General features: G+C 43.8%; 1 protein-coding gene and 1 long non-coding RNA gene across 3 annotated transcripts; one reads left to right on the forward strand and one right to left on the reverse strand.

Annotated features, from left to right (window-relative positions):
- Nucleotides 1-1,311: 1,311 nt before the first annotated feature.
- On the reverse strand, nt 1,312-20,257 carry LOC135371113 (transcription elongation factor SPT6-like). Of its 2 annotated transcripts, none has more exons than XM_064605125.1 (37): nt 20,148-20,257; nt 19,225-19,329; nt 18,779-18,886; nt 18,618-18,691; nt 18,314-18,430; nt 18,077-18,161; nt 17,027-17,108; nt 16,770-16,869; nt 16,271-16,687; nt 15,834-15,923; nt 15,154-15,299; nt 14,815-15,092; nt 14,092-14,221; nt 13,857-14,007; nt 12,753-12,848; nt 12,559-12,654; nt 11,867-12,010; nt 11,246-11,376; nt 11,062-11,179; nt 10,905-10,981; nt 10,684-10,819; nt 9,948-10,085; nt 9,703-9,870; nt 9,481-9,608; nt 8,656-8,821; nt 8,375-8,564; nt 8,077-8,225; nt 7,839-7,979; nt 6,959-7,065; nt 6,788-6,876; nt 6,241-6,356; nt 5,195-5,317; nt 4,397-4,630; nt 3,113-3,314; nt 2,720-2,862; nt 2,424-2,638; nt 1,312-1,760 (listed from the first exon to the last, which is right to left on the reverse strand). In XM_064605125.1, the coding sequence occupies exons 2-37, from the start codon at nt 19,325-19,327 to the stop codon at nt 1,580-1,582; spliced, it is 5,169 nt and encodes a 1,722-aa protein (XP_064461195.1). In that variant the 5' UTR covers nt 19,328-19,329; nt 20,148-20,257; the 3' UTR covers nt 1,312-1,579. The 2 variants fall into 2 exon arrangements, with proteins under 2 accessions (XP_064461195.1, XP_064461196.1); XM_064605126.1 differs by having other exon boundaries at nt 20,208-20,231.
- Nucleotides 20,258-22,236: 1,979 nt separating this feature from the next.
- Nucleotides 22,237-23,976, forward strand: LOC135371241 (uncharacterized). The gene is made up of 3 exons (XR_010415542.1): nt 22,237-22,259; nt 23,104-23,210; nt 23,825-23,976. It is a non-coding gene; the product is annotated as an uncharacterized LOC135371241 (long non-coding RNA).
- Nucleotides 23,977-24,825: the final 849 nt, after the last annotated feature.

Genomic DNA, 24,825 nt, shown 5'->3' on the forward strand with positions numbered 1-24,825 from the left:
ATTGTCGTCTGCTGTCATTTGGATCTTGAACGTCATTTACGGAGCTTGTGCTACATGCTTTTTTCGAATGATAATTCCCATGAAGGTGCTGTGGCCCACTCACTACAGTAAAATACAGTACAGTATTACATTCCAACGGTGGGTTTCCAATTCACGTCCCGCACTTTTGCTACGCTGCTGTGCGAGAAATGGCTCGTGATCCAGTAACAGCCAACCAACAAAGACAAGTAAAACTAGATAAGAACGCATTGCTGGGTTGCAACGACGGTCGCTGGGACGACGACAAACATTCCTTGCGTAGCTCACTCGAAAAATAACTCTCTGAACCAAAACTGCTAACAACCAGTATCTTTCGCTGAACCGGAACTGAACCAAACCAAAATATTTTTTCTCTGGCGTTGAACCAAAGTAAATTGAGGCGGTTACCGGCGGCAGCGGGTTGAGCCGCGTTTCCAAACAAATTGTAAACAAAATCTAAACAAAACTGCAATCTAAATGTGCGAGGTATTCCCTACTTCCCTACTAGCAACTATTCGTTCATTCAGTTGTGTTAGTTCTGTCAATGATTAGATACGATCTTAACTCCAGGTCAAATTAAAACATATTTCATGGCAAAGATTGCAAGCTTGCTTGCAAATTTTGAAAGTTGCTCGCAAGATACCGTCCGCGAATCGGCAACATCCCCTGTGTATGATGCCACGACCAGTTCGCCTCGCAGGCAGGTCGTAGCAGCCGCCATTCACAGCCGTGGTTAATATAGAATATTTTCGCTAGTTGAACGATTTTCAACTTCATATTTCACACGGTGAATGCTTTAGTACAGAGGAACAAATTGAAAATGATCTTAGGCTTGTCAAATATCCCTTCATGCTCCCTTTAAAGAATGAAATGTTGTTTACAAGTTGAAAATGCATCTAATATTCTGGAACTTACGTAATACACTGATTTTCATGTGAATCTGTTGCCAGAACAATTGAATGGCTCTCTGAAGTTTCAGTGTAGACTACATCAGTTTCATGCGAAGTCCTAGTGAATACAGAACCGTTTATACAGACTTAAAAGAACCATGCACTGCTGCATTAGCAAATTGGTGCAGTAAGGTTCAATTTGAAAAAAATTCCAAACAACTGGAACGTTTCTTTCGTGAAATGAAAAGCTAAAATTTAAGAACGCGTCTTGCATTTGATAGTATAAAGTGGTCTTATGCAAACTAAAGTCGTTACTTTCTGCAAACAACTATTAGGCACTTCATACAACTTTTCCTGTCCATGTGGCACAGGTATTAGATGTCTCAATATACGATGGCAGTAATTCTGTACAGAGTATCGCTTTATTCAGGGGTGCCGCTCTGGATTACAAATGGGCCCTGGAATATTTACAGTGTCTGCTTGGATCATGAGACAATTCACAATGGCTGTAGAAGGAAGGAAAGTATGTGCCCTTGGCAATACAAGACTGTACATTCGTTAGTACATTCCGTGTAGCACGTCCCGACGTTCCACTAGCAGTATGGGAAGAGGTGGAGCAATGTTTATGAATGACACGCAGATGTATGAAACACTCCGTTGGAATACCGGCCCTACTGCTCGTCGATGAGCGGTGTTGCATCTCCTTGAGGTGTTGATTCGACCATGGGGCTCGGTGAAGGATGCACAGGGGTTCGCGGAGTACGTGTCCTCGGTCCGTCTTGTTCTCGCCTCTGCTTCGCCCACTGCTCTGCCATACGCTTCCAATCGGCTGCAGACGGGTTTGAAGCGGACCTGCGAGAGCAACTTAGAATTAGCTTAACGCTTCGAGATGCACTAGTCTTTTGCGCATAGGCATGTGCGCTTTGAATGTCTGTAATGTTATGAGATGACATATGCTACAGTGTGTAGTTACTTAAGCAAGCTTGTACATGATGTTTTTTCTACCCTGGAGCCCAACAGTGTTGCCTGCCGCCTTCGCAGTTTACACATAATGTAGTTTGAGTCTGGTGCACACAGGGGTGGACTGGGACGAAAAGTTGCACTCTGAACTGAAGGTTGCCTCTTTACGGTGAAACCAGATTTTTACCCGCCAAATTGCATTCATTGAGATGTCAGTAGGAATGCACACTAACTTATTTGGTAGAAAACGCAGTTACATCACCGTTTGTACCAAACCAGTACAGTTAGTATGAGTAACTGAGCCCGATTTCTCCCCGAATTTAGCACACTGAAAGTTTTTTCCACTCGAGTTCGCATGAATTTAGAGCAAGCGTTTATTTACTCAATTTTTACCCCCTAATTTAGACAAAAATATTTCCCCAAAAACTTCAGGCTCTTCATGTTCAGGCTCCAATTATTAGGTACCAGCAGGTGCCTTAAAACCGTCTTCACAACGCTGCTCGTTTCACCAAATACTAACGTAAGCATAGAACCACTGATGTACAGGATACGTACTTGCTGCTTGAGACCACTGTGGGAATAGGGTTGGACTGAACGGCAGCTGGAGTATGGCGTGGAGTATGAGCGCCTCGTGGAGTCTGACTCGGATGAGCCCACGTTGCCTGAGGTGTCTGCGGGTAGCGTGGGGTCACCGCTGATGGTGTGGCCACAGCATGGTATGACGGAGTAACCATTGGGGTGGCCACAGGTTGCGAAGGGGTGTATGGTTGCTGCAAATGGGAAAGATATTGTAGTTCACGACGACAACGAGAGGCAAGTGCAGTGAAATAACAGAAGAACGTGCACTGTACCTGGTGGTATGGATATGGGCCGGTGTATGAGGCACCGTATGTCCCAGCGAATGACGGTGTTTGGCCTGCCACTTGAGACAGCGATGCAAACATGTGATTCGGAATATTAGCGGCAGCTCTTTGAATGGTCTGGGGGTCCACGTCTGAAAGGGGTTAAAAGAAATGCGTTAGTGAAAGCTGCCTGTCAACGTTTCTGCGATTCAAGTGATTACGGGCCCGACGTTTCTCAGGTTCGACTTTGACGCAAAATTGCGGGGTATGCGATAGCGTGCGGATAGAAATTCACTGTCCCCTCCGAAAATGTTTGCTGCAGCGTGCGTCGGCATATTCCTTTCCAGGGGTTCATTTACACGTGGCTCAATTGTGAGTTTGCTCGAATTTCTAGACGCTTACTTGAAATGTTGATGCTGGGTGTGGCGCCAATGAATGACGATTGTCCCATAGGTGTGCGTGCATTTGTTGTACTTGCTGGAGTACCAGGAATTGGGTCCCTGAAATGTTCCTTGAACCAGCGGAATAAAGAACCTACTGAGTGGAACATCTGCTGACGGTACCGGAAGCCGTCAGGGGTCACCGTGACATATTCGTGACGAGCCTGAAATGAAAGCATTATTCCTGCTCTGTGAGAGGTGCTGGACGAGAAATGCACGAAACTGCGTGAACTTGAAATATTGCTGAGCCCCACCGTACCTCATCTTGAAAGTAACGATTACAAAAATCTTACTCTCAAGCAACACGCATTATAGTGAATTATGCCTCACATGCTATGTGGCGTGCTAATGGAAGTAACAAAAGCATCGATAATGTAATAAAGAGAGTGGTGCCAACACAAGTGGAAGCAACAGTTGAGCGAGCAGAGGAAAACGGCAGTAATGACCGAAGCACCATCGAACAATGCAGAATAGTGATGCACAGTTTACAAGCCTCACTGGAAAATAGAAACCCTGCTGCAACAAAGTGGGAAAAAAATCTGACCTTCTGGGCAATTCTGTTGCACTGAAAAATTAATTATATACATAGGGCGCTGTGTTTTAGGTTAAAATCTGGTAAAACAAGTTTTTACCCCCCCATCTGCACCATCATCACTTAGGGTAAGACCCGAAAAAAAAAACGAAAAAAGAAACCGAAAATGAACATGGCAATGCAACAATTCAGCCACCAATACTGGCACTGGAGAAAACTAGCATTGGACATTCAGCACAGCTGCTCCGTATCTTATGTTCATATAAAATGCGAGGAATGCTTTTTTTTATGTTTCACCCGAAAAATCTACTTTTCCACCCGATACCACCCAATTTTACCTTGTTGTACGGCTCCTGAAATACTAAAACCCGATTTTTACCCGATTTTCAAATAACATAAAGCCCTAAAACGCCGGTCCCTAATTATACATCCCACAAGTATAGTATCATACTGCATGGTAAAATGCTGCTCAGCGGCCATATTACTTGAGAGTAGGAGAGGTGGAACACACCAAATATTCAGAACAAAATCTAATGTGTCCACATATTAGTCACCAGAGCTGGTGACAAAAGTTTCGTCAGTGACTCCCTCTGATAATTACGAGGGCACATTCAATTTTGCATCACCAGCACCGCTTCTCACCATATTTGCAAACCATAAGCTTCCCCATAATAACGATGATGGTGTTATCCTGTTCCGTAAAATGTAACCTACCTTGACACGAGGCAGGTACGACAGAAGAAACTTTCCAGGAAACTCCTTTGAGGCAGAGACAAAATAGTGGATCTTCGATGCGTTCTTCTTCTTCTCTTCACTCAGCAACTTCTCAAGGATGTCCCGCTTCCCTCCTTCAGCACCACGAAAATATCGAAAATTGACCAGATCTCGTGCATAAGCAGCCATTGGCTGAACGTGTCGGGCAATGATTTCATCCAGGTCTTCAAATTCCTGCACGTAGGTGTCAGATTTCTGGGTTAGACCGTACTTACTCGTGTATAACACACACACACACACACTCTTAAAAAAAATAATCACGCCATTCAATGCGTTCAATTAGGCGTGTTCAATACACGTGGAAAAATTGGAACCCAGCACTCTAGGTACACTTAACCCCTGCTTTATTTCAAAATAACTGCGGCGATCTCCCCAGAATCGAACATCGCAATTGTCCCACATCGTCTCGATTTATACCGAGATATCCGCAGCGATCTCTCTGAAATCTAATGTCGAGATTCTCCCACACCAAATCGTCTTCTGTTCCATCAAGCGTTGACAAAATCGTTCTCTACTTCCGTCGCATTCGTCGTTCATCACTCTGGCACCAGGCGTTCCTTCTCGTTGACTGTGCGAGACGATCCAGCCGTGCTACTAGAGTCTGGGTGCGTTTAATGTGCGAGGAACAAAAAAAGTACCAGCGTTTTGGCGCTCAACTTGGGGGTGCGTTCAATACGCGAATGCATCCAACATGCGAGTAAATACGGCTTTTCTATACACCTGCTTCACAGTTCTTACCTCACTATTGATAAGAAGAGACGATCCCAAGCTGAAAGCATTCTCCTTGCCCTGTTCTTTCACATCAATATGCTGTAAAATGCCTTCGTACACCTTCCACGTAACAGTAAGATGGTCTACACCCTGAAGCAACAGAATAACAGGGAACAGCTATGTTAGAGTCTGTGTGTGATGCTTACAAGCAACGTAGGGCTGTGCGAATAGTACGTGGATATTTTTTTTCTACTGAAGCGAATAATTGTATACTGAAGAATCGATGACAGAGAAACACCAAGACAAGTACAGGGAACGTCGTATTTTCAACCTTTATTAACAAGAAATGGCAAAGGGACACAAACGATGCAAAGATGGCAGCGCCCTCCAGCCAACCTGAGATAACCCAAACCCCTAATCAGCCATACAGTTTGCGCTTATCAATGAATTTTTTCTGTTTGTGCCAGAGCATCGCAGTGGGTGTACTAATGCACATCTTTCCTAACCTGTGCATCTGACGTGACTCAGCCACCTGCCTGAGATGGTGATCTGTTGAGTTGCACAAAATCACTGTTGGCCCAAACAACGGCAAACAGCCACATTCCCCAACGTGGAAGGCCAGCTACGAATACTGCCAAATGTTCACTACTTTGTTTTTATGTGTATTGTTTCTTCAGTCATGTGCCAACCCGCCCCTTTCGTTGCCTTTAACTGTATACTGTATATGAATTTCATATCGAATACGGAATTCTGGATTCCAATTTCAAATCGATGTCTTTTAAGTGATGTCTCGTCTAAAACAAACACATTCAAAAACTTCCAAAGCTGGCACTCATAAGCCCAAGCCCTCCTCTGGTGGACAGGATACAAAACGAAGTGAGTGGTGCTTCAAACGAAGACCTGAATGCACATATCACGTAAATATGCTGAACATCTGTGTGTGTGTGTGTGCAGTTCCATATGCAACGGTATTCGCTTCGTATTCACTGCGATTTTAAAAATTACTATTCGCACAGCCCAAAACAGGGATCTTCATAGAGTTTTCCAGATTTCTGCAACTTATTCAAACTTACCCTGCTGCTTGGCCTTATGATGACTTCCCCCTGATCCATGGTGCTAAGAAGCTTTTCAGCCTCCTTGTACGAAATGTTGTGAAAGGATGGATGGACTATGACACGCTTCACATACGCTGCAATGACCCAAAGCCGTGACGTCAGCTGGCTCAAAGATATACAGTCCCAATTTTCTTTTTAAATGCTGATGTTATTCACTAATAAAATAAAATTAAGTAAATTAATAAAAGCCACTAAAATAAATTGTACGCTTAAAACCTCACGGACATCCCCAATGGAGAAAGGTCTCATAATTTTAGCATGATACGTTATTGGGTAATGCTAAACCATGCATCGTTTAACATAAATCTTGGTGTAATAATGACCTTTTTGCATTTGATGGACAGTTAATATGAAATAGACAAAATGGCATTGACAGAGGAATGCTTGTGGATAACCCCACAGTAAAAAAGCATGAGCAACTAACAGAATTTGTTTGTATATTTGAACTCAATTCAAAATCATAATTCTGATAGTCTTAATGAATGGTAACAGTCTGGTAACATACTTTGCCTGTTCTGCTTCTTCTTGCTGTCATCATGAATTTTTTTGTCTTTCTCCTCTCCTTCGTAATGGTAGTAGAGGTCTTTGGACGGTCTTAAAGACAAGCAACGGAACAAATATCAATGTCTGTTTGAAAAGCACGCATGCAGCACTGCACATCCACTAAGAACTTTACCTCCATTCATTGTTTGCATCAGCAAGGTCTGATGAACGGCAGGTGAGATCGACAGTGAACCTTTCAATGTCGATCTTTGTGATACGGCAGTGCAGTATCATCCCCACCTATAGATTTGAAAAGGGCAAAATGATTGTAAGCGATGCAACAGTCAACACCAGTGTTGGGGATATGAGGAAGCAAACAGGATTTAAATCAAATCCAAATAAAGTCTGGATTTAAATTTATTCAAAAACATCAAATCACTTTAAATCTGGATTTATTTTCAGCATGCCAAATCAAATCCACAAATCCAGAAGAGGAATTAACACTGCTGAACAGCTGTGGAATGGTTTCAGAATCGACCACAGTTATCGAAGCTCCGATTAGATGTGATTCAATCCAAATCCTGCTCATAATGAAGCCATCAATCAAATCCAAATCAAATCTGCCAGCCTCTTTTGTGGATTTAAACCAAATCAGAGATTTCAAATCCCCAACACTGGACTCAAAACGTGTGACAAGAGGCAGGCAAATGTCCCCATAATCTTTGCCCTCACCTCAATTTTTACCAACAAGGGCTTCTCACCTCACCCCTTCTGATTCATTTCTAAGAATTTTCTTGCCTCACCTCAATCCTTTGTCTGAAACTTTTTCTCACCTCACCTCAGTCTTTTTGGCCCCAACCTCAATTTTTAACAACAAAGGTTTCTCCACTCCTCTCTCCTCACTTCAGATTCGTTTCTAATAATTGTCCTCACCTCAATCTTTTTTCTGAAATATTTCCTCACCTCACCTTAACGTCCGTAAGGTGAGGACGTCCTCACCGTCATACGCTCTCGTGAGGGAGCCCTGCTCCGCACGTAACACATTTCGAAAGACGTGTGACGAGAACAATTACCTGCACTCGTTCTTCAGGGTTAGTGACTTTCTTGTCACTAATAAACTTTGTAAGGATGAACCCGCTAACGCCATTGTCCAGGCGCACTCTGACACCCATAGCCTGCCCCGGACAGCTCCCACCATCAAAGTGGTTCCAAACCTGCAGTGAAACGCACAACAATTGTACAAATGCAGTCAACTGAATTCCACAGCAACGGTTCCAGAGTTCCAGGAAAGGAGCAACAAGGGCCACACACCTCACTGAGCTCGGGAAAGTCGTTCTTGAGGCAGAATGGGCACTGCCACAGACCTGTCTCATCATTTCGGATGGGATTCGCTTGATCTAGCTGCGGACCTCTGGGCTTTCTCCGCGCAATGCCAATTACTTGGCAGGTAACCATTTTTCCTGCAAGCAAACAGCACATTCCTACATAAGTATGTGTTCAAACCAGATGGAGCAGAAAGCGAAATTAGCAGAGTGGTGGAAAATTCCAGAACAAAGACTTGCAATGTAAAGGCTGCCGCACGACAGCTACTGCAGCAAAATTCTCTCACCAATGTAGAAAGTTTGTGGAGTCTCTTTCGTGAGCATGTTGAATGTTTCTTCAGCACTGGGAGGCCGGAAGGGAGTGCGCAGGTCCTTGTAACGATGATTCAATTCCGCGCGTATGTCGTATAAAGTGATGCTCTTGTTTCCGTAACCTTGACGCTCCAGTTCAACAGCAAAGGCATCCAGGTCAAGGTCCTAAAATGCGTGCAATGTTACGGATTAATAGTCGCAAAACTGATTCACATGCTAAACGACATTCGCAACCAACAGTCGTTGCCCTTCGCACCTTCAGCTTCTCCGGGTTTTCCAAAATTTCCTCAAGGGCCTCAGCCGGATTTACATCTTCCGTAACATCATCATATTCAAGGGCGTCGACAGCCATTTTCCTTGCCCACTCGTATGCCTCAGGATGCACTCGAGAACCGTCCAACACCTCCACGTAAGCATTTGTGCTGCAGTGTAAATCGTGTGAAAGAACTGCTTTTTTCTGCAAGGTCACTTATTTAGCATAAAGCAGAGGTACACAATATTCGTAGGACCCTGTGTTTTAGGGTAAAACCCGTTTTTACCCCCCCCCCCCCCCCCCCCCGATGTGCATCATCATCACTTGGGTAAAACCCGAAAAACCCTGAAAAACGAACTTTGGAAAGTGCCAATTCAGTCGCCAATACAGGCACTGGTGAACACTAAGCATTGGATATTCAGCACAGCTGTTCTGCAGCTCATGTTAACCTAAAATGGAGAAGCTCACTTTTTTATTATCCACCTACTACTACTTTCCCACCCAATACCACCCGATTTTGCCATGTTCTATGGCTTCCGACATAAAACACGATTTTTACCCCCTGATGTTCAAAAAACATAAAACCCGAAAACACAGGGCCCTAAATATTCACTACAGTAGAACCCCTTTGTAGTAAACTCTCTGGGACCAGGATGAAATTTTACTAGATCAGGAGTTTTATTACATCAGGTGTGCCATTGAATGTATAGGGATTCTATCGGGACCAGAGTTCTCGTTTACTATAAGCAGAGTTTTACTACAAGTGGAGTTACTATAGAGTTATAACGAGGTTCTACTGTATACAGAAGACAGCATACTCCAGCTGACCTGTTTTCGAACGATGTTGTGTCTATCTTTATGAAGCCAGCACAGTTGATGAACACTTTTGGGCCCATATTGCAGACGGTCACAAGTTGAGAACGACTCTCCAAGCGCTGATGAGACTGCTTTAGTACCTGAAGCAAATGAAATTTTTTTCAGCAATAAATTTTCCAGTTACCCACGGCAAACTACGCAACATCGAGGCACTGCCCTCTGTCCTTCACTTACTTTGAGCAACGCATATCCCTTTCTCGGACCTAAGCCACAAATAAACTGAACCAGAAATGATGTGTGTGGGTGTGTTATTGCCAAATTGATGTCCACTCCCACTTCGTTGGTCCGGTTCACAAACTCCAGGCTCAATGCATTGGTTAGCTCATCCCTCGGAACATTGTCCTGATGAGGAAGCATAGTGTGAATTGAAGCATGTTGGTTCCGTGCACTTGACACTGTCTCAGCAGATGAGTACTTGCCTGCAAGGGGTGGTATTTCAAGCAAAATATTTCCTCGTCGGGAGTACAAAGTTGGGAAAACTCCACAAGAGGGTCCTGTAGTCTTCTTGCTAAGGATATTGCTTGCCGAAGTAAAGGAGGGTAATCCCTGAAGTCATTCTGAAGGAATAAATTAGCAACATCAAATTAGCGAAGCCATTCTGACGTAACAAGAAAGAGCATACCTAAAGACCCTAGCTTTCTGTGAAATTTCGCAGAAGTGGCTGTGTCTCGCAAAACCTGCTGTTTCCCTCAGAGTCATGTGTTTTTCGTGAAATATCTTATATCTTACAGAATTATGTCAGCATTTCAATTGATCTGCAACAATTTTGTGGGTTAAACCCGATCAGTCGCAACTGCAACTCCTGACGTGACTGATACTGCTGACGCTTGCACGGTTGAACATGCCGCGACGGAAGAAAGTGTAACGACAGGAACGCCTGGAGAGAAACTGTCAGATTTGAGTCTTTCTTTCTCTTTTTGCACACTGAAAAGTTATGAAAGGGTGGAAAAGCATGCGGGACAAGTCGGTACGCGATCTTGGGAGAATGTTGCACATTTTTTTCGCTTGTTTTTCTTGCCCGCGGAATCCCGCGGATTTGTAAATCCCACTTTGCGGAAATGTTAATTTTCCACCACAGAAAGCTAGGGCCTCTACGCGTTGTGCGGAGCTGGGGTGTAGTTACACAAGAAAAAAAGCTTTTTAAATGATACAAACCTCAGCCTTCTTTGAGTTCATGTAGACTGTAGCCAAGTCATTGTCCACGAGCTCTACTCCTATTAAGGGCATCTGTTCATTCTCAGCAAGATCTGTTACGACTGCCTTGATGTCCTCAATTATCTGCAGCGCCTCCCTTTAAACGGATTTTTGAAGATCAGCATCGCACACAGCAAAAAGTAACGACAAATTCCGTGGCAGGACAAGATCAATCTACGAACCTTGATACTGCTCCCAAGCAGATAACATGAGGTTTCTTGTTCATGATAAACTTTCGAAGCACCTTCAAGTCGAGTTCCTGGAGTCCAATTGAACACAGCCCATTAGTACCTTATTCAATGTTCGTAAAAGAGGGGACTATCTACTTGAGTAGCATACCTTGAGCTCACGTTCTCTCTCCTTCCATGCATTCTTCCTCTTGAGCAAGTGTGGTAACCTCAGATATTCCGAAACCTCTCCTGTGCCATCAATGAGTGCCCCAAAAGCTGGGACCTCCCTAGTGATAATAAAGGGTGCCTTTGTTGCACATTGCTGCTACAGGCTGACCACAACAAAGACCCACCAGTTATTTTCGTAAGCAATAGAGAACACCCTGATTCCATCTCTAGTATCGAAATCTTCATCCTCCTCCATTTGCGGGTCGACAGAATAAGGAGCAACTTTCAGCCAGTTGTACAATTTACGACAGCATGCCTGAAAGCAAAGGTGTAAAACATGTTTTACAAGAAAGAACATGTATCTACCCATGTATGCATAGGGCCTTGCGTTTTAGGGTCAACCCAGTAAAAGCCATTTTTACCCTCCTGATTTACATCACTGTTATTTTGGGTACAACTGGAAAAGAACCCAAAAACCAACTTGGAAAAGTGCCAATTCAGTCAGTGATACAGGCACTGAAGCATGCTATGCACTGCACATTCAATATGGCTGTTCCACATCTTGCGTTCATAAAAAATACGAAAAACGCTCCTTTTTTACATTTTCCACCCGAAAATGCACTTTCACACCCTATATAGCCCAATTTTACCCTGTTTTACGATCCCTGAAATAAAACCAGATTTTAAACACAACTGGATTATGGATAACAGTTCACAGATATGTTTACATTAAACGGAACAGTTTATGGATAACAGTAACTTTTGAGTGGTTTATAACAAGCTATATACGTATCACATTAACTCACCTTAATGACACCCTCCTGAGATTCTCCAAGAAGACGTATCTTTAGTTCCTTTTCAAAGGTTGGATACAAAAATTTGTTGAGAGCATATCCAAGTGCTTCACTTCGTTGGTTGTTCCATTCTAATACGTTAGAGCTGAATTCGTCCTGAAATTTGAGAGTAGATATGAGTCGAGTTAGAACCTTGTTTTATCCAGTGCACCAAAACAGCACTGAAATGCTATAACCAACAGTGCATCTGTAGCTTATGGGCATCTGATATGCTACAAATAGACCCAACTATCGCAATATTGCACAGGAAGATTGAATGAAAAACGAAATCCAAATTTGAATGTGTACAGCGAATACACAAGCATTTTTCTGAACACACGTAACAACTGTGCGGACCAGTGCAATCTTGACTGAGAACTTCGCACCCAAAACTGAAACTCCCAGAATCATATGTAGCACCCAATGCCATCCCAAAGTTGCCAGCTAACAAACAGCAAATTTCACTCCCATATTAGTGGATGACATATCACACAAAAAAAAGGAGAGACCTCAAATATACTCTTCTTGCTCAGCTCAAATAAAGAGCCACCCTAAAGCTTCCCATCGCAACAAAGTTATGCCCAGGGTGATAAGGGCCAAACAAGTTGGCCCATTGCATCACATTTTCACAAATCCACCTAGTATTGATGCCAAATCATACTCACCTTGTAGTACAACTGCTTGATTTCATCAAGATAGGTTCCAGATTGTGTATCGCTGTCCATGACAATGGAGAGCTTGACAAGTCCTTCTTTTTCAGCCTGTTATGTACAGGAGCTCAGTGATCCATTTACCATGCACTAATAGGGCACACAGTATACAGTAAGATGCTATGCCCCGAAACCATCTCCACACTCACCAACGATAAGTTTAAGAACTGCTCTCCTTCCAGATTTCTCACCGGCTTGTATCTAAGGTATTTCATCGTGTAGCAAGCGTGGTTCTCATCAATTTCCTGACAAAAGATTTGAGAGATAACGTTTAATACTTCAACACTCAAGAAGAAGCTGCTGTATTTGACTGCTTATAATGCGATGTTTTTTACCTCGAAAATCAGCCTTAAAAAATGGGATCGTATTATATGTGGGCTCGCATTATGTGCGGTACCAAGGCGCCACACTCGCTATCACAGGCCTCTCCCGCTACACATTTCCGATCTGCCGCTCCGAGCTCCGCAGAGGTTAGTCTACAGCAGTGTGTCATGTGACAGACACGTGCGTTGGCAAAACAGGAAGTGACTTAAAGAGGCCGTCGAGATGTCCAGTCTAACTTTGAAATTCAAAAGGCAAGCTATATTGTTGTTGACATTTTTTGTACTTGTTTATGAGCATTCGAACCTCGTTTCATTTATTACTTTTATGTATTTATTTCTATTAACCTACTTCCCTCTGGTATTAATAAAATTTAAAAAATATATATATTGGAAGCTGAGGTTTCCAGCAACATAACATTCGTTTGTTGGCGTCAGGAACGGACATTGCTGTTGTTCTGTACGTCTACACGGAAAGCCTTTTGCGGTTCGAAGTTTATCCAACGATTCCTCCTCATCCTTTATCCTTCTGCTCCTCGGCAGATACTCGACGATCCTGACGATACTGGTCACACAAGCAATAGCGACGTCAAAAACATGCAAGCAGCGCAGCGGCAAGTGGTCACATGCATGACGTTTTTGCTCGATAAATCATCTGCAAAATGATCGCATCCAATCCACTTCTGCCAAGCATCCGCAGTTGTAACTATTCTCGTAGGGGAATGCAAAAATCCTGCATCGTATTATTCACGGGTTCGCCGTAGCTGTTCTCCCGTCGGGCAGCGAAAACGTCACTTCGCTTTATAGACGAATTCGCATTATATGCAGTCAAATAAAGTATTTGTTGCATGAAAAGAATGATTATAAATGTGCAGAATGTCTGCAGCTATAGAACTTAGTTCATTACGCCATTGGCAATAAAACACATCGCACCTTGAGGCCCTTTTTTGTTGGGCTAACACACACTTTCGCTCGCTCGAAGAATGTTTCCCGCATGCACCTTCGCACCACTGGGTCCCTTGAGATCTGCGTTGCAACCATGTAGCGTGCCGCCTTAAGTGCTTCCTCAGGTGTTGTGAAACGCCTAAGCATCACAAAAGCAGGGGAAGAAAACATTAAAAATGTGCACCATGAATTGGCTGAACTACTTGTCATTGTAGTTTCTTACTTGCTGACAAAGTCGGCTGCTGCTTCCAGAGGTGCAACAGGAAACTGGTCAACTTCATGTCGCTGGTAGTTGTCCCGCAGGTTTTCACCAAACTGCTCGGGCGTGAGACCAAATTTTCGTGCCAAGCCATCTGTCAAGTAAATAGCAAGTTTCTGACGTGTAGTAAATGGCACAGAAGAACATGTTTTTGCTTCAACTTTCATCTGCAACATTGCCCCTGTGCAGGCCATTTCTCATGGAAATGATCCTTCATATGTTGGGCAGTGTCAGGCGTGACACCCAGTAATTGAGTACGTTACTGAATTTTTTGGTAATGAGTGCTTTAGGAATGTTCAAATTTTACCAGACTTTCAGCTCTCCCATCAAACATAAAGCAAAAGTATGAAGGATATGTATATTCTCTTTTGTCGTCACATTATGCTTTGTGATATTTCCCCCAACTACTACCTAGATGTAGCTACAAACTTGATTTCATCCCCAAATTGTTACAGCAGAAGAGGTATTCACACTGGAACGGCTATACTCTTTCTCATCACACTGCATCCATGAGCAACATCAAACAATGCGACCTACATGAGTCACCATGCACCCCTACTCCCCCTTGCAATGTAGTATTTCCACCTCTAGCTCTTCATTATTCACAACCATGCAGAAGCCTCGCTGTGAATACACCGCATAACGCAAGCACACTCCAGGTATCCAAACTTAATGGAAGTTACGTACCGAGTCCAGCTTCCCGGCACACAGCAAACATGTCCTTGCGCACAGCATGCTTCAGCCGCGTTTCATCCGCATCGTCCGCATCGTCATTATCGTCGGCCTCCTTCTCTGGGTTCCCTTCCTCATCTGGATTTGCAGCTGCAGCTGCAGCAGCTTCCTGCTTTTTCTTTTTTCGTTTCGCAGCTTGGGCTTCTTGCATATCCGGTATGTCCTGTGCGTAGTACAGCAGGAAGTGCAGGTACACGTCCCGCAGCTCCTCCGACGACTGCACTTCGTCTAGCCTAGAAATCGGGATGAATGCTTAACAATTTCAATTTCACCTATTGAAACTGCACGCCACACCTCTGGAAGTCTGAGTCGTCGATTGGGCGCAAGTTTTCAGGAAGCGGCTTCTCAAGATCATCCTGAAGAATCTGGTCACACTGGTATTCTTGCATTTTTGTAAACAACCTTTGCAAGTTCTTCTTCCGTGTCTGCAGCTGACACCACTGAGTTATGGGAGAAGATATCATAATATGTCAGCTTTTATAAGAAGAGGCTAAGATGTAACATATGCAACATATGCCGTGTATTCACACGAGCGACATCATCACGGAAGATTCCGGTGGAAGAAAAAGCGAAAACAGAGCTCGTGGAACCGAAGCTCCGTCCCGTGTTATGTTGAGCTATTCACACGATGTGGAATATCGGGAGTGGCACACTGCACACTTGGCAGACGACGCTTAGCAGATGACACCGTCAGCGTCTTTTGCTGTCGCCTGCTATGGAATATCTTGTGGCTGTGTCGCAGGATATTCCCCGCGGTTAGAAGTGTACGTGAAGACAGGAAGTTGAGCGCTTGCGTTCATGTGACAGCAGAAAGCTATGACTTTTTTCGCATCTTCCGCTGTAGTATTCCGGGGAACGTCGCTCGCGTGAATACGCGGATAGATGTACAGATGACACATAAATAACAGAAAGCGTACAACACATAAGGCCTGCACTGTTAGAAATGATGTCCACGAGGAAAAGGCACGCTTTACCTTTTCATCCCACTTGTAAACAGTCCAAAGATCATTGATGTTCAGATCAGGTTCCACATATTCTTTTCGGTAGAATGCGATGAAGGGAACCTAAAGTGATACAACATGAAAGAGCTGTAGAGCATTTCAGCTCACAAATTGCAAAATTAATACCTCATGTACCCCCTAAAACCCACACCAAAAATCATCCAATTAGGCTAGGTAAATGATGAAGCATGTAACATGTAAAATGTTGATGGGGAGTAATCCGGTTTCCTCTACGGAAAGCACAGTGTCGGTCGACTCAGATTCATCGTGACCTATGCGACCTATCATGCAACATGTAGCCTGAAATAGGCGCTCCAAGAAAAACGCACATTATGGTGTATGGTGCCATAGCATCTGCCGCAGACATTGTCCCATATGGAACGCAACATGAGAAACCGTGCTGCACGTACCTCAAAAAGTTGGTTCCGCATGAAGCGAAGTGCTTCCGCAATCTTCGAGACTGCAGTGACGTTCTTGCGCCCTGCCAATGGCTGGTGCCTTCCACCAGCATCTGCTGCGGGACCTCCGCTTCCCTCTTCAGCGCCACTTGACTGCAGAGATACTGTAGGGTTGCTGAAGGCCTGCTTGTAGATCCACTCGGCCTCCCGAGCGATTTCCTCTTCAGAAGCGGATCCCATAGGTACGGCCCTCAGCTGAAACCTCTCCGGAATATCCGTCGCTCGGATTTCGTTGTCGCGGTCTGTGAAGTGGCCCCTTTCCAGTTCAACGGGTTCGTACACTTCAAAGATACTCTTTTTGGTGGGACGTTTCCTCGCCGTCTTTTTTGGCCGCGGTCGAGCCTCCCCTTCCTCCTCCTCATCCTCATACTGGTGAGAATAATTTCAATATTGTAAGGCTATACACATGGCCCTAGACAAGACACCTTCAACACAGAGATGCGATCATTACCTCCTCTTCTTCCATGTCCTCATCGTACTCATCTTGGTACTTAGCAAATTCTTCAAAATCAAAGTCAACACCAAAAATGTCCTGAGCCTCTTGGAGCGCACTGCAAATTAGAAAAGCAAGGTTCTAGAAGGGACAGCAGAAGGGGATACACAAGCAAACATGTGCCATTCATCACACAGCATGAAAAAACAGAAGCTGCGTCTCAACCTGAACAAACGAATTTAACAGAAAGCAAAATATAAAATATGGAAACTCACACATCATTGTATTTGATAGTCCTTTTCTTCTTCCCTTTCGTAATGGGCTGGCCTTCATCATCAACGATGAAGTCATCTGGATCTGGAGGCAATCGTGACAACAAGGTTCGCATTCAACATCTTGGAATGAGGAGTGGAATGATCGTCTTTGTCACTGCAACTCATATAGATCACTCATTTTTCCTAGCCACATACATACAAAAGCAACATACATGCATACATGCAGTTTCGAAGGGATTAAAAAAAATAGTCATAAGACACCTGGGCTCGAGAACAACTAACCATACCTTTCCTGTAGATTTAATTTTACCTTTACTAGATTTAAGGTAAGTATTTAAAGAGATTAAAACATCTATTTTCAATTATATGTTCATAGATATGTTCAAAGATATGTTCAAAGATATGTTCAATGTATCGCGCCTGATGAAGGATGGACTCCATCCGAAAGCTCGTTTTTCAGTAAAATAAATGTTTCAATCTCTTTAAATACTTATCTTATTCACTTGCGAGTGCTAGACTTCTCCCATTACTTGCCTGTTAGTTTCTTTACTAGATTTATTTAAACTAGTTTATTTCTTAAACCATGACAGCTGTTACACACATTTTAAAATCAAAATTTACTTTGGGTAGAAAATAAGTGAAAATAGAATCCCTGTGAATAATTAGACTGCACTTTTCATCTTATTTACAATTAGCACTGTCTTTACAATTCTTTGCAAAATGTTGGTGTAAATTTCCTTGATTAAGACGACCACAGGGGCTGTCCCTAAAGGAGTCCCGTTGTATACTGTACTGTGACAGACCAAGGTATGCCGGTAGAAACACATAAAGCAACCATTATCCTAGAAAATCCATGCCATAGTGTCAAGAACTCCGTTGTTGAAAGCCGTTTCTCGGTCATGTAGGTGACGCTATACAGACCACGGAGAATTCATTGTTTATGTACAGGTGTAGTACTAGTGTGCGCAGTAGTAGAAATTTTACATGCAAAGGGGCCAGATCACATTGTACATGGATCTTGAAACAACATAAATATATCGCGCAGCTCACCAGATTCCAAATCCGAGCCGGACGCTTCTCTGGCCTCCTCATCCTCCAGTTCCCCTCGTTCTTTATCGCCGTCCTCCAGCCCATCCTAGAGATATCAACAACTTATTATGCTATATCACTCTAACCACTTCTTCACAAGAAGACTTCAACAATTACAAAAAAAAAGTGTCAATCAGACGTAAGCAATTTCACCTAATTCTTCTATCAACCAAAAGCAAAAAAAGGGGGGGTTCTTACAGCATCTGATCCTTCAAAAAGTTCATTTGCAATGGCATCTCTGTTCATGCTCTCCTTGCTCTCTTCATTGTCACTCTCTTCGTCGGCAATGCGCCTGACCCTCTTGAACTTCTTTTTCTGAATTTATAAAACATGGAGATCTTACATTCTGCTTGTGAACTGCAGGAGCTCGTGGAAGCTCAGAGTTTTAGAGCCACAAAAAAAGAAGAAGAAATCTTTGATTAGTTTAACACAATTGCAAACCACAAATGTGCAGAATGGTAAGGCTACAGTATTCACAGTGTATGAGTAAACACTTTCTTACCCTCTGAACCTTCACTCCCAAATTCTCCTCAATGAGGTCGTAATCTTCATCTTCCAAATTGTCATCGAAATCGTCTGCTCGAGACATGATATGCAAAAGGAGCAATGTAAGGATGATGTCAACAACAGCAATCCTACAAAGACGAACCAAACTTCACGTACCGTGATGCCTGCGCTTTTTTTTGCCCACTTCATTATCAGAATCATCATCTACTTCTTCCTCTTCGTCATTAATTAGGTCTTTCATTTCCTCTCGAAGCCTTTCGTCATCTGTAAGGTGAAGATAATTTAAGAGAATGTGTGGTAATTAAGCCCTTTCGTTCTTTTTCTTTTTGTTCTACAATTTATTCGATGCATGCATAGGAAACTCGCAGTGTTCCAGTACCTCCTGTTATCCAATGGCAGCAATGACAAATGGTAAAGAGAGTTCAGCATATATTTTTCACACATAAATAATTTCATCAGTATAACTGTAAACAGTCGCGTAAGCATCCATCACATATACGTGACTCTCGCACAGCATGCCCTGCCACCATGCACAGTTCATCTGTCATGCATTACACTGTTTGAATGGTTTTCACAAAGGCCTGTCACAGTGGGATGCTTACCATCTTCTTCCTCTTCCTCATCATCATCATCAATTATTTTGTTCTTTCCAGTCACCGCCTCATCATCAGACTCTTCGGCCTCGCTCTCAACAAAATCAGCCATGGCTGAAAAGATACGACATCGTTCGTCAAGCAGGACAGCAAATGAAAATTTCAATATGCAATCTGCAAATTACTTCTGAAGCATGAACGTGACAAACGAATTGAAGTACAAAGATGTATGCATAACGCTGTCGCAGCTCCGACACTGCATGGCACTACACGCGTACAAAATTGCAAGCCAATGTGGCCCTCACTGATCCCAAGGTTGCGGGTTCGAAGCTACCCGAGGACGCCATTAATCTGGTGGCACGGTACAACATGGACAGGTACTTCGTAATTCACGAGAAACGTTGTAACAGCGAATTCGGAACCTTTATGTGGGCCAAATTAACTCGCATAGACTACTGTGGCGTCGATGCCGATCACGGTCATCTCGCGGCGTTGAATATCGAATTATTTTATTACAATTGTTAGTATACGCTTCGCGAGACACTACAGCGATCACTCGTCGTGACCCGTCTATTAATAAGTACTAACCAAGAAGCGTAAACCCGTGTGCAGCCACGAACAAAACACCTTGTTTTTGTTGTGTTCGCCATCACAACTTGGGACAACGAGAACGCCACATTTGCATATTTTATCCCCTTGAAACTGGCATAGAACACAGCTAACTTCTAGCATTGCCTGTTCGACGCCACAAAATGTGGAAAATCTACTGTGATGCTATTTTGCTCACTATGAACCCGAACGGAAACATCAGTATCCTCCGGGTTATATAGTCAGGCCTAAGATGCGTAGTGTTTTCATTTCTATCTTCAAGTGCTGAGAAAGTAATCTATAAAAATTTGCACCCGCTGAGATGATGTGAACAAAGATGATACCTTGTACACGAAGTTTATGTGTGCAATGTGTAATATATTTTGCTGTTGATGAATGCTCACATCATACGCACACAGATACGCTCTGCTCCTCCTCTGCTCGGAAAAGACGAGAACAGAGTGGCGCAGCGTTTTTGTCGTGATGTCGATAACAACCGCTCCATTGGGAGAAACAGAAACCGAAACGCTCACGATGCAACCCTTGCAATTGTGGAGCGAATAAATCAAGCTGGTGTCGTGTTATGGCACAAATACACAAGGCTACTGGTACATAGAATGTGTTATGTATAGAATGAATATTTTCTGAAAAGGCAGCACACAGTGTACTGCTCTCTATCATCCTTAATTTTTCATGCATGTGCCTTCGTGACCCAAAGCAGATGCCTTCTTCGAGTCCTCGTAGATACCGTTATGATGGGCTGAGACAGTTGTCACGGTTTCGTAAGTAGTTACGTATATTTAAAATTGCATTGCAGAATTAGCATTGTACAAGAAAAACCAAATAAACGTACGATTCGACCGTAATGGGAAAGCGGTAGGCCGAAACACTCCAGGTGCTCATAAAATGATGAAAGTTCTTATATATACGTACTGTGACTACCACCCCTTGCCTTAAATGGTTAATATTAATATCTTACAATACTCTTTTCTATCGACCACCCGTTTTCTGTTGCCATTTCCTTTTCGTACTGAACACGTGTTTGTAGAAGGAATATGTCATGCAATACTTACAAATTTAGAGCGAACCCGAACGGAATGCATGCCGGAGGCACGTACATTCAGGTACCCTAAGAACACCGAATATCCTCTGGATACACAAATAATGTCCTAACGGATTCGTACCTCTGATGGACATCGGGATATCCATCGGACGTACGAATTCGTTAGGACATTATTCGTACATCCAGATGTTGTCGGGGTACATATACGGACTTGGGTACCCGCAAGACCTAGGAACTATCATGGAGAGGAAAACAGATGACTGCAGCAAACCATGTTGGTAAAGAAGCTAAACTTATATTAAAATAACATCCCATCGACCTTGTTTCTATGGTGCAGGTATCTTTTTATTTATTTTATTTTATTTTTATTTTTTATGTAGCCACTCTCTTTCCCTTTCGTGTCTAAAGACTACATCATCGTTATCGGCTGTTCCGAAACAAAATAAAAAATGAAATTGATAGCTCCGTTTATTTCACTAAAGTGGCGTGAAAGCTGCAGGTGCGACCTTTCCCACCAAGCCAGGTCCCCGCTACAAGCAATCGATATCCCATTTACCTGTAGACGACCCTGAATATATTACGGTCGTTTATGCGACAAGCACAAAATGCGAAGGACACTCGTATCATAATTTGTATAGGCCCAAATGCAGGGCAGACTGATGCGCTCCTAGAGGGGACATAGAAAGTGCGCAAAATGGTCCCAGGTAGAAAGGGCCGTCTTGGTACACGGCGTCAAAACATGTAAGTTATGGCTGCAGTCACACATAAGGTGTCGAGATACATGCTGCTTTTCTCGGATGCATTCCTGCTGCAGGGAAGTGGTCTTCAAGGTGCTTCGAGTCGTCAATGGCTTGTTGATGGTGACGGGATTACTGTACCAGGGCACTGGAACGCTGGTGTCCTACTTAGGTTACCCTACCGTCGTGGACGTGGTCATTGAAAGCACGCAGACACTGCGCTTTCCAGGGATTTCGATTTGCATCACAAATTGGTAGGTATACAAAAAAAAATTTCCCTGTTGTAGCTGATGTTCTTTCTATAATGTTTCGTTCGATGTCTGCTCTTTGCTGCTGCTTCTTGCACTGTGCAGGGTCAAGAAAGACAAGCTGTGCAAGCGATATCCTGCATTCTGCAATATGACAAACGACAAGGTACGTACATCTGCTGTACGACGTGCATTTCCTTAGATATATTTTGAGGTGGTGCACAATAAGGTCGCGTGACATTTCTTAACGGTATAATTAAGTCATATTAACAAACAGATTCCGGACCTACGACGTGTTCTCGACGAAGACGGGAACTTGGGCGAAATAGCCTTGGATTCCACGGATGTCATCCAAACAACCATCGAGGATCCCACACTGTACTACTACAAGTTCATCTTCGAGGACAAGTTACGTTCGTATAAGACGTCACCATAGTGCTGATCTAGGTGGATTCGACACGTGAAAAACAGACGAAGTGTCCTTAGCTGCAACAACTGCTGTAACGGGTCTACGAGTACTTTGCTCTCGCCCATGAAGTTTTAAATTAACAACTGACAACAATATAAAGAAAGTACGTATTTTCTTAGACTTGTACTCTTAAAGGAGCTGTGAAGATCCCCACCATAATTTTTTTCATTCTTAGCAGCAGCGTACGTATCGTGCAACAAGTAACATGCCGTCTTGCGCTAGTACGATTGTCGCGTGCCTCACCGCCTGTAGTGCCCGCTCCCTTCCCCTCTTTCAAAGACACCGTAAATGAGTGAGTTATGCTGACGTCACTCTGTGACGTAAAGAGCCCATCGCAGATGCCGCCGCGTCGTGTCCGTATAGCAGACGAATTTTCAGTGAGAAATGGGCTGCTCAGCTATGATGATGCTACGTCACGGGGACCTGATTACGTCACCCGAGGAGATTGGTCTGGGCCTCCAAGGTCACTTCAGGTCACTAGGAAACATTGATGGTGGGCACTACGGAACTCCAGTACAACGAGCAATAACGGAAGAGCGCCGGTCGCATTCTTTTTTTTTTCTATATGTTTGTACCCTTCACTCTGTTGTGTAACAAGATGGAATCGCACCAGCCAGCCTACGTACTTGATCGCGATAATGTGAATTCAGTGGATATCTTTCAGAAATAGCGAAATACATTCTACCGTCGTGTTCATTTTCTATCGTTGTAATGTTTCTCGTCTGAAACAAAAAAAAGTGTCATCAAAACAGTCGTGTGAGCTGCTTTCTGTTCTTGGCACAGGCAAATCGAACAATCCTTTTCGCGGTTGCCAACCTACATGTGCTACACGCTCAACTGGAAGGGCAACAACGAAATGAAGGCCTTCCACGAGTACCCACCTCTTTTTGGTAAGTCTACAGGGAGGGTCATTACATTACGAAGCTGCATTCAGTGTAGTGGCTTGTAATCAAGTTGGATCCACCCAAGCACATATGCCTATTGCGACATTCAGTGACCTTGCCGCGTGACGTATGATGTTTGAGCACGGGGAAACAAGGAAACTTTAGCGAAACAGCGCTTATTCTATTTAGTCCATGAAAAGAAGGTGCCACAAGGACTCTATAGCAAAATTTCGATCTGTTTACGAACGCTGTGGATTTCTGTCAACTTTTGAAGATCTGCTGAGCCTCCACAAGTTTTGATGACGCGAGGAGCAGGTGACGTAATCATAAGCCCCCAAATTACAATCATGTCATGTTCTGGTGAGGGCACTCGTTACCTAGCAACAACGCCGGCGTCCGGGGAGAGATGTCTTCTCCCTCCTTTGTGTTTTCTGGAAGGTCGGAGCGGTCGGATGATATGTCACGTGGGGCTCCGCTAATGGAGTACGTTAAACGTACGCAATTAAGCGGCAATTGTGTTTGACGATATTGCCCCGTCGCATCACAAAAATTACGCGCATACTGTGTGTCTGAATGCTTCATTTATAAGGTGACGATTAAATCTATTTCGTGTTGAATAGATTTCAGCTTGTTCATTACGTGGAAATTGGACAAGTTGGTGGCGTTGGACCAATTCACAGCCGATGTCGGCTTGCACCACGTGGACAGCTTGGACGCGGGAGCCAAACACAAAATCATAATGGAACCTAATAGTAATTACGAATACACCGTCGAACAGGTAGTCCCGCGCGGTCATCTGTATTTAACGCAATTTGTCAGAGGGCATCTCTTACAGAAAGGGAACATCGGCTTACCTGAACCGTACGACACGAAATGTGTCGACTACAAGAAATTCGGGGAACATCGAATGTACCCGGCCTACATGACTCAAGCGGTAATATTTCTCTCTCTCTCTCTTTGGTGGTTAATATTGTTAATAAATATAAAGAAACCAAAGCGTGTTAGCATGCGCTAGTATTTGTTACGCCTTGCCTCGACTGTGACAAACTGGAAAATGGAGTGCAGCCCCGCGTGTTCTCGAAGGGACAGTCGCATCTGTTCCGTCGATTTCGAAACTATCCCCAACAACAGCGAATATCCTGTGGATGTACGACTAATGCCATAACGAATTCGGACGTCCGAGATGGATATCCCTCAGATATCCATCGGACATATAAATCCGTTAGGACGTTATTCGTACATCCAGAGGATATTCAGTGTTGTTGGGGATAGTGTCGTTTTATTCCTCGTGGACCACTGACCACGGTATCGAAAATTCTACCCGAAATAGTGGCGTAGTTTGACTGCTACTCGATGGAATACATGACAGGAGCAGACGCCGGATGTTAAGAGTATGCCGGAATGCCCTCTCTGGAGAAACGAGAAAACGTCACTCCCTAACAACCAATGAGGGCGCGACCTTGAGAAGAGGAATGCCGCGGCCGTGCGGGCGTCTGGATGCCCCCTTTCTTCTCTGAGCGCCGCCCTCTCACTCCTCTGGTTAGGCAGTGACGTCACGTTCACGGAACAACCAATAATCAAACCCTGCTACGAGGTGCAGTTTAATTGGGCGGAGATAACT

Source organism: Ornithodoros turicata, chromosome 10 (assembly GCF_037126465.1).
Source record: "Ornithodoros turicata isolate Travis chromosome 10, ASM3712646v1, whole genome shotgun sequence".
Lineage (NCBI taxonomy): Eukaryota > Metazoa > Arthropoda > Arachnida > Ixodida > Argasidae > Ornithodoros > Ornithodoros turicata.

Bases quoted from the DNA above. Each gene is read 5' to 3' on its own strand.
- LOC135371113 (XM_064605125.1), bottom strand. From the start codon at position 19,327: ATGGCTGATTTTGTTGAGAGCGAGGCCGAAGAGTCTGATGATGAGGCG. The intron at 16,688-16,769 runs GTAATGATCGCA...TATTCTCACCAG, and splicing joins AGGACATGGAAGAAGAGGAG to TATGAGGATGAGGAGGAGGA. The intron at 12,655-12,752 runs GTGAGTGTGGAG...TGTACATAACAG, and splicing joins AGTTCTTAAACTTATCGTTG to GCTGAAAAAGAAGGACTTGT.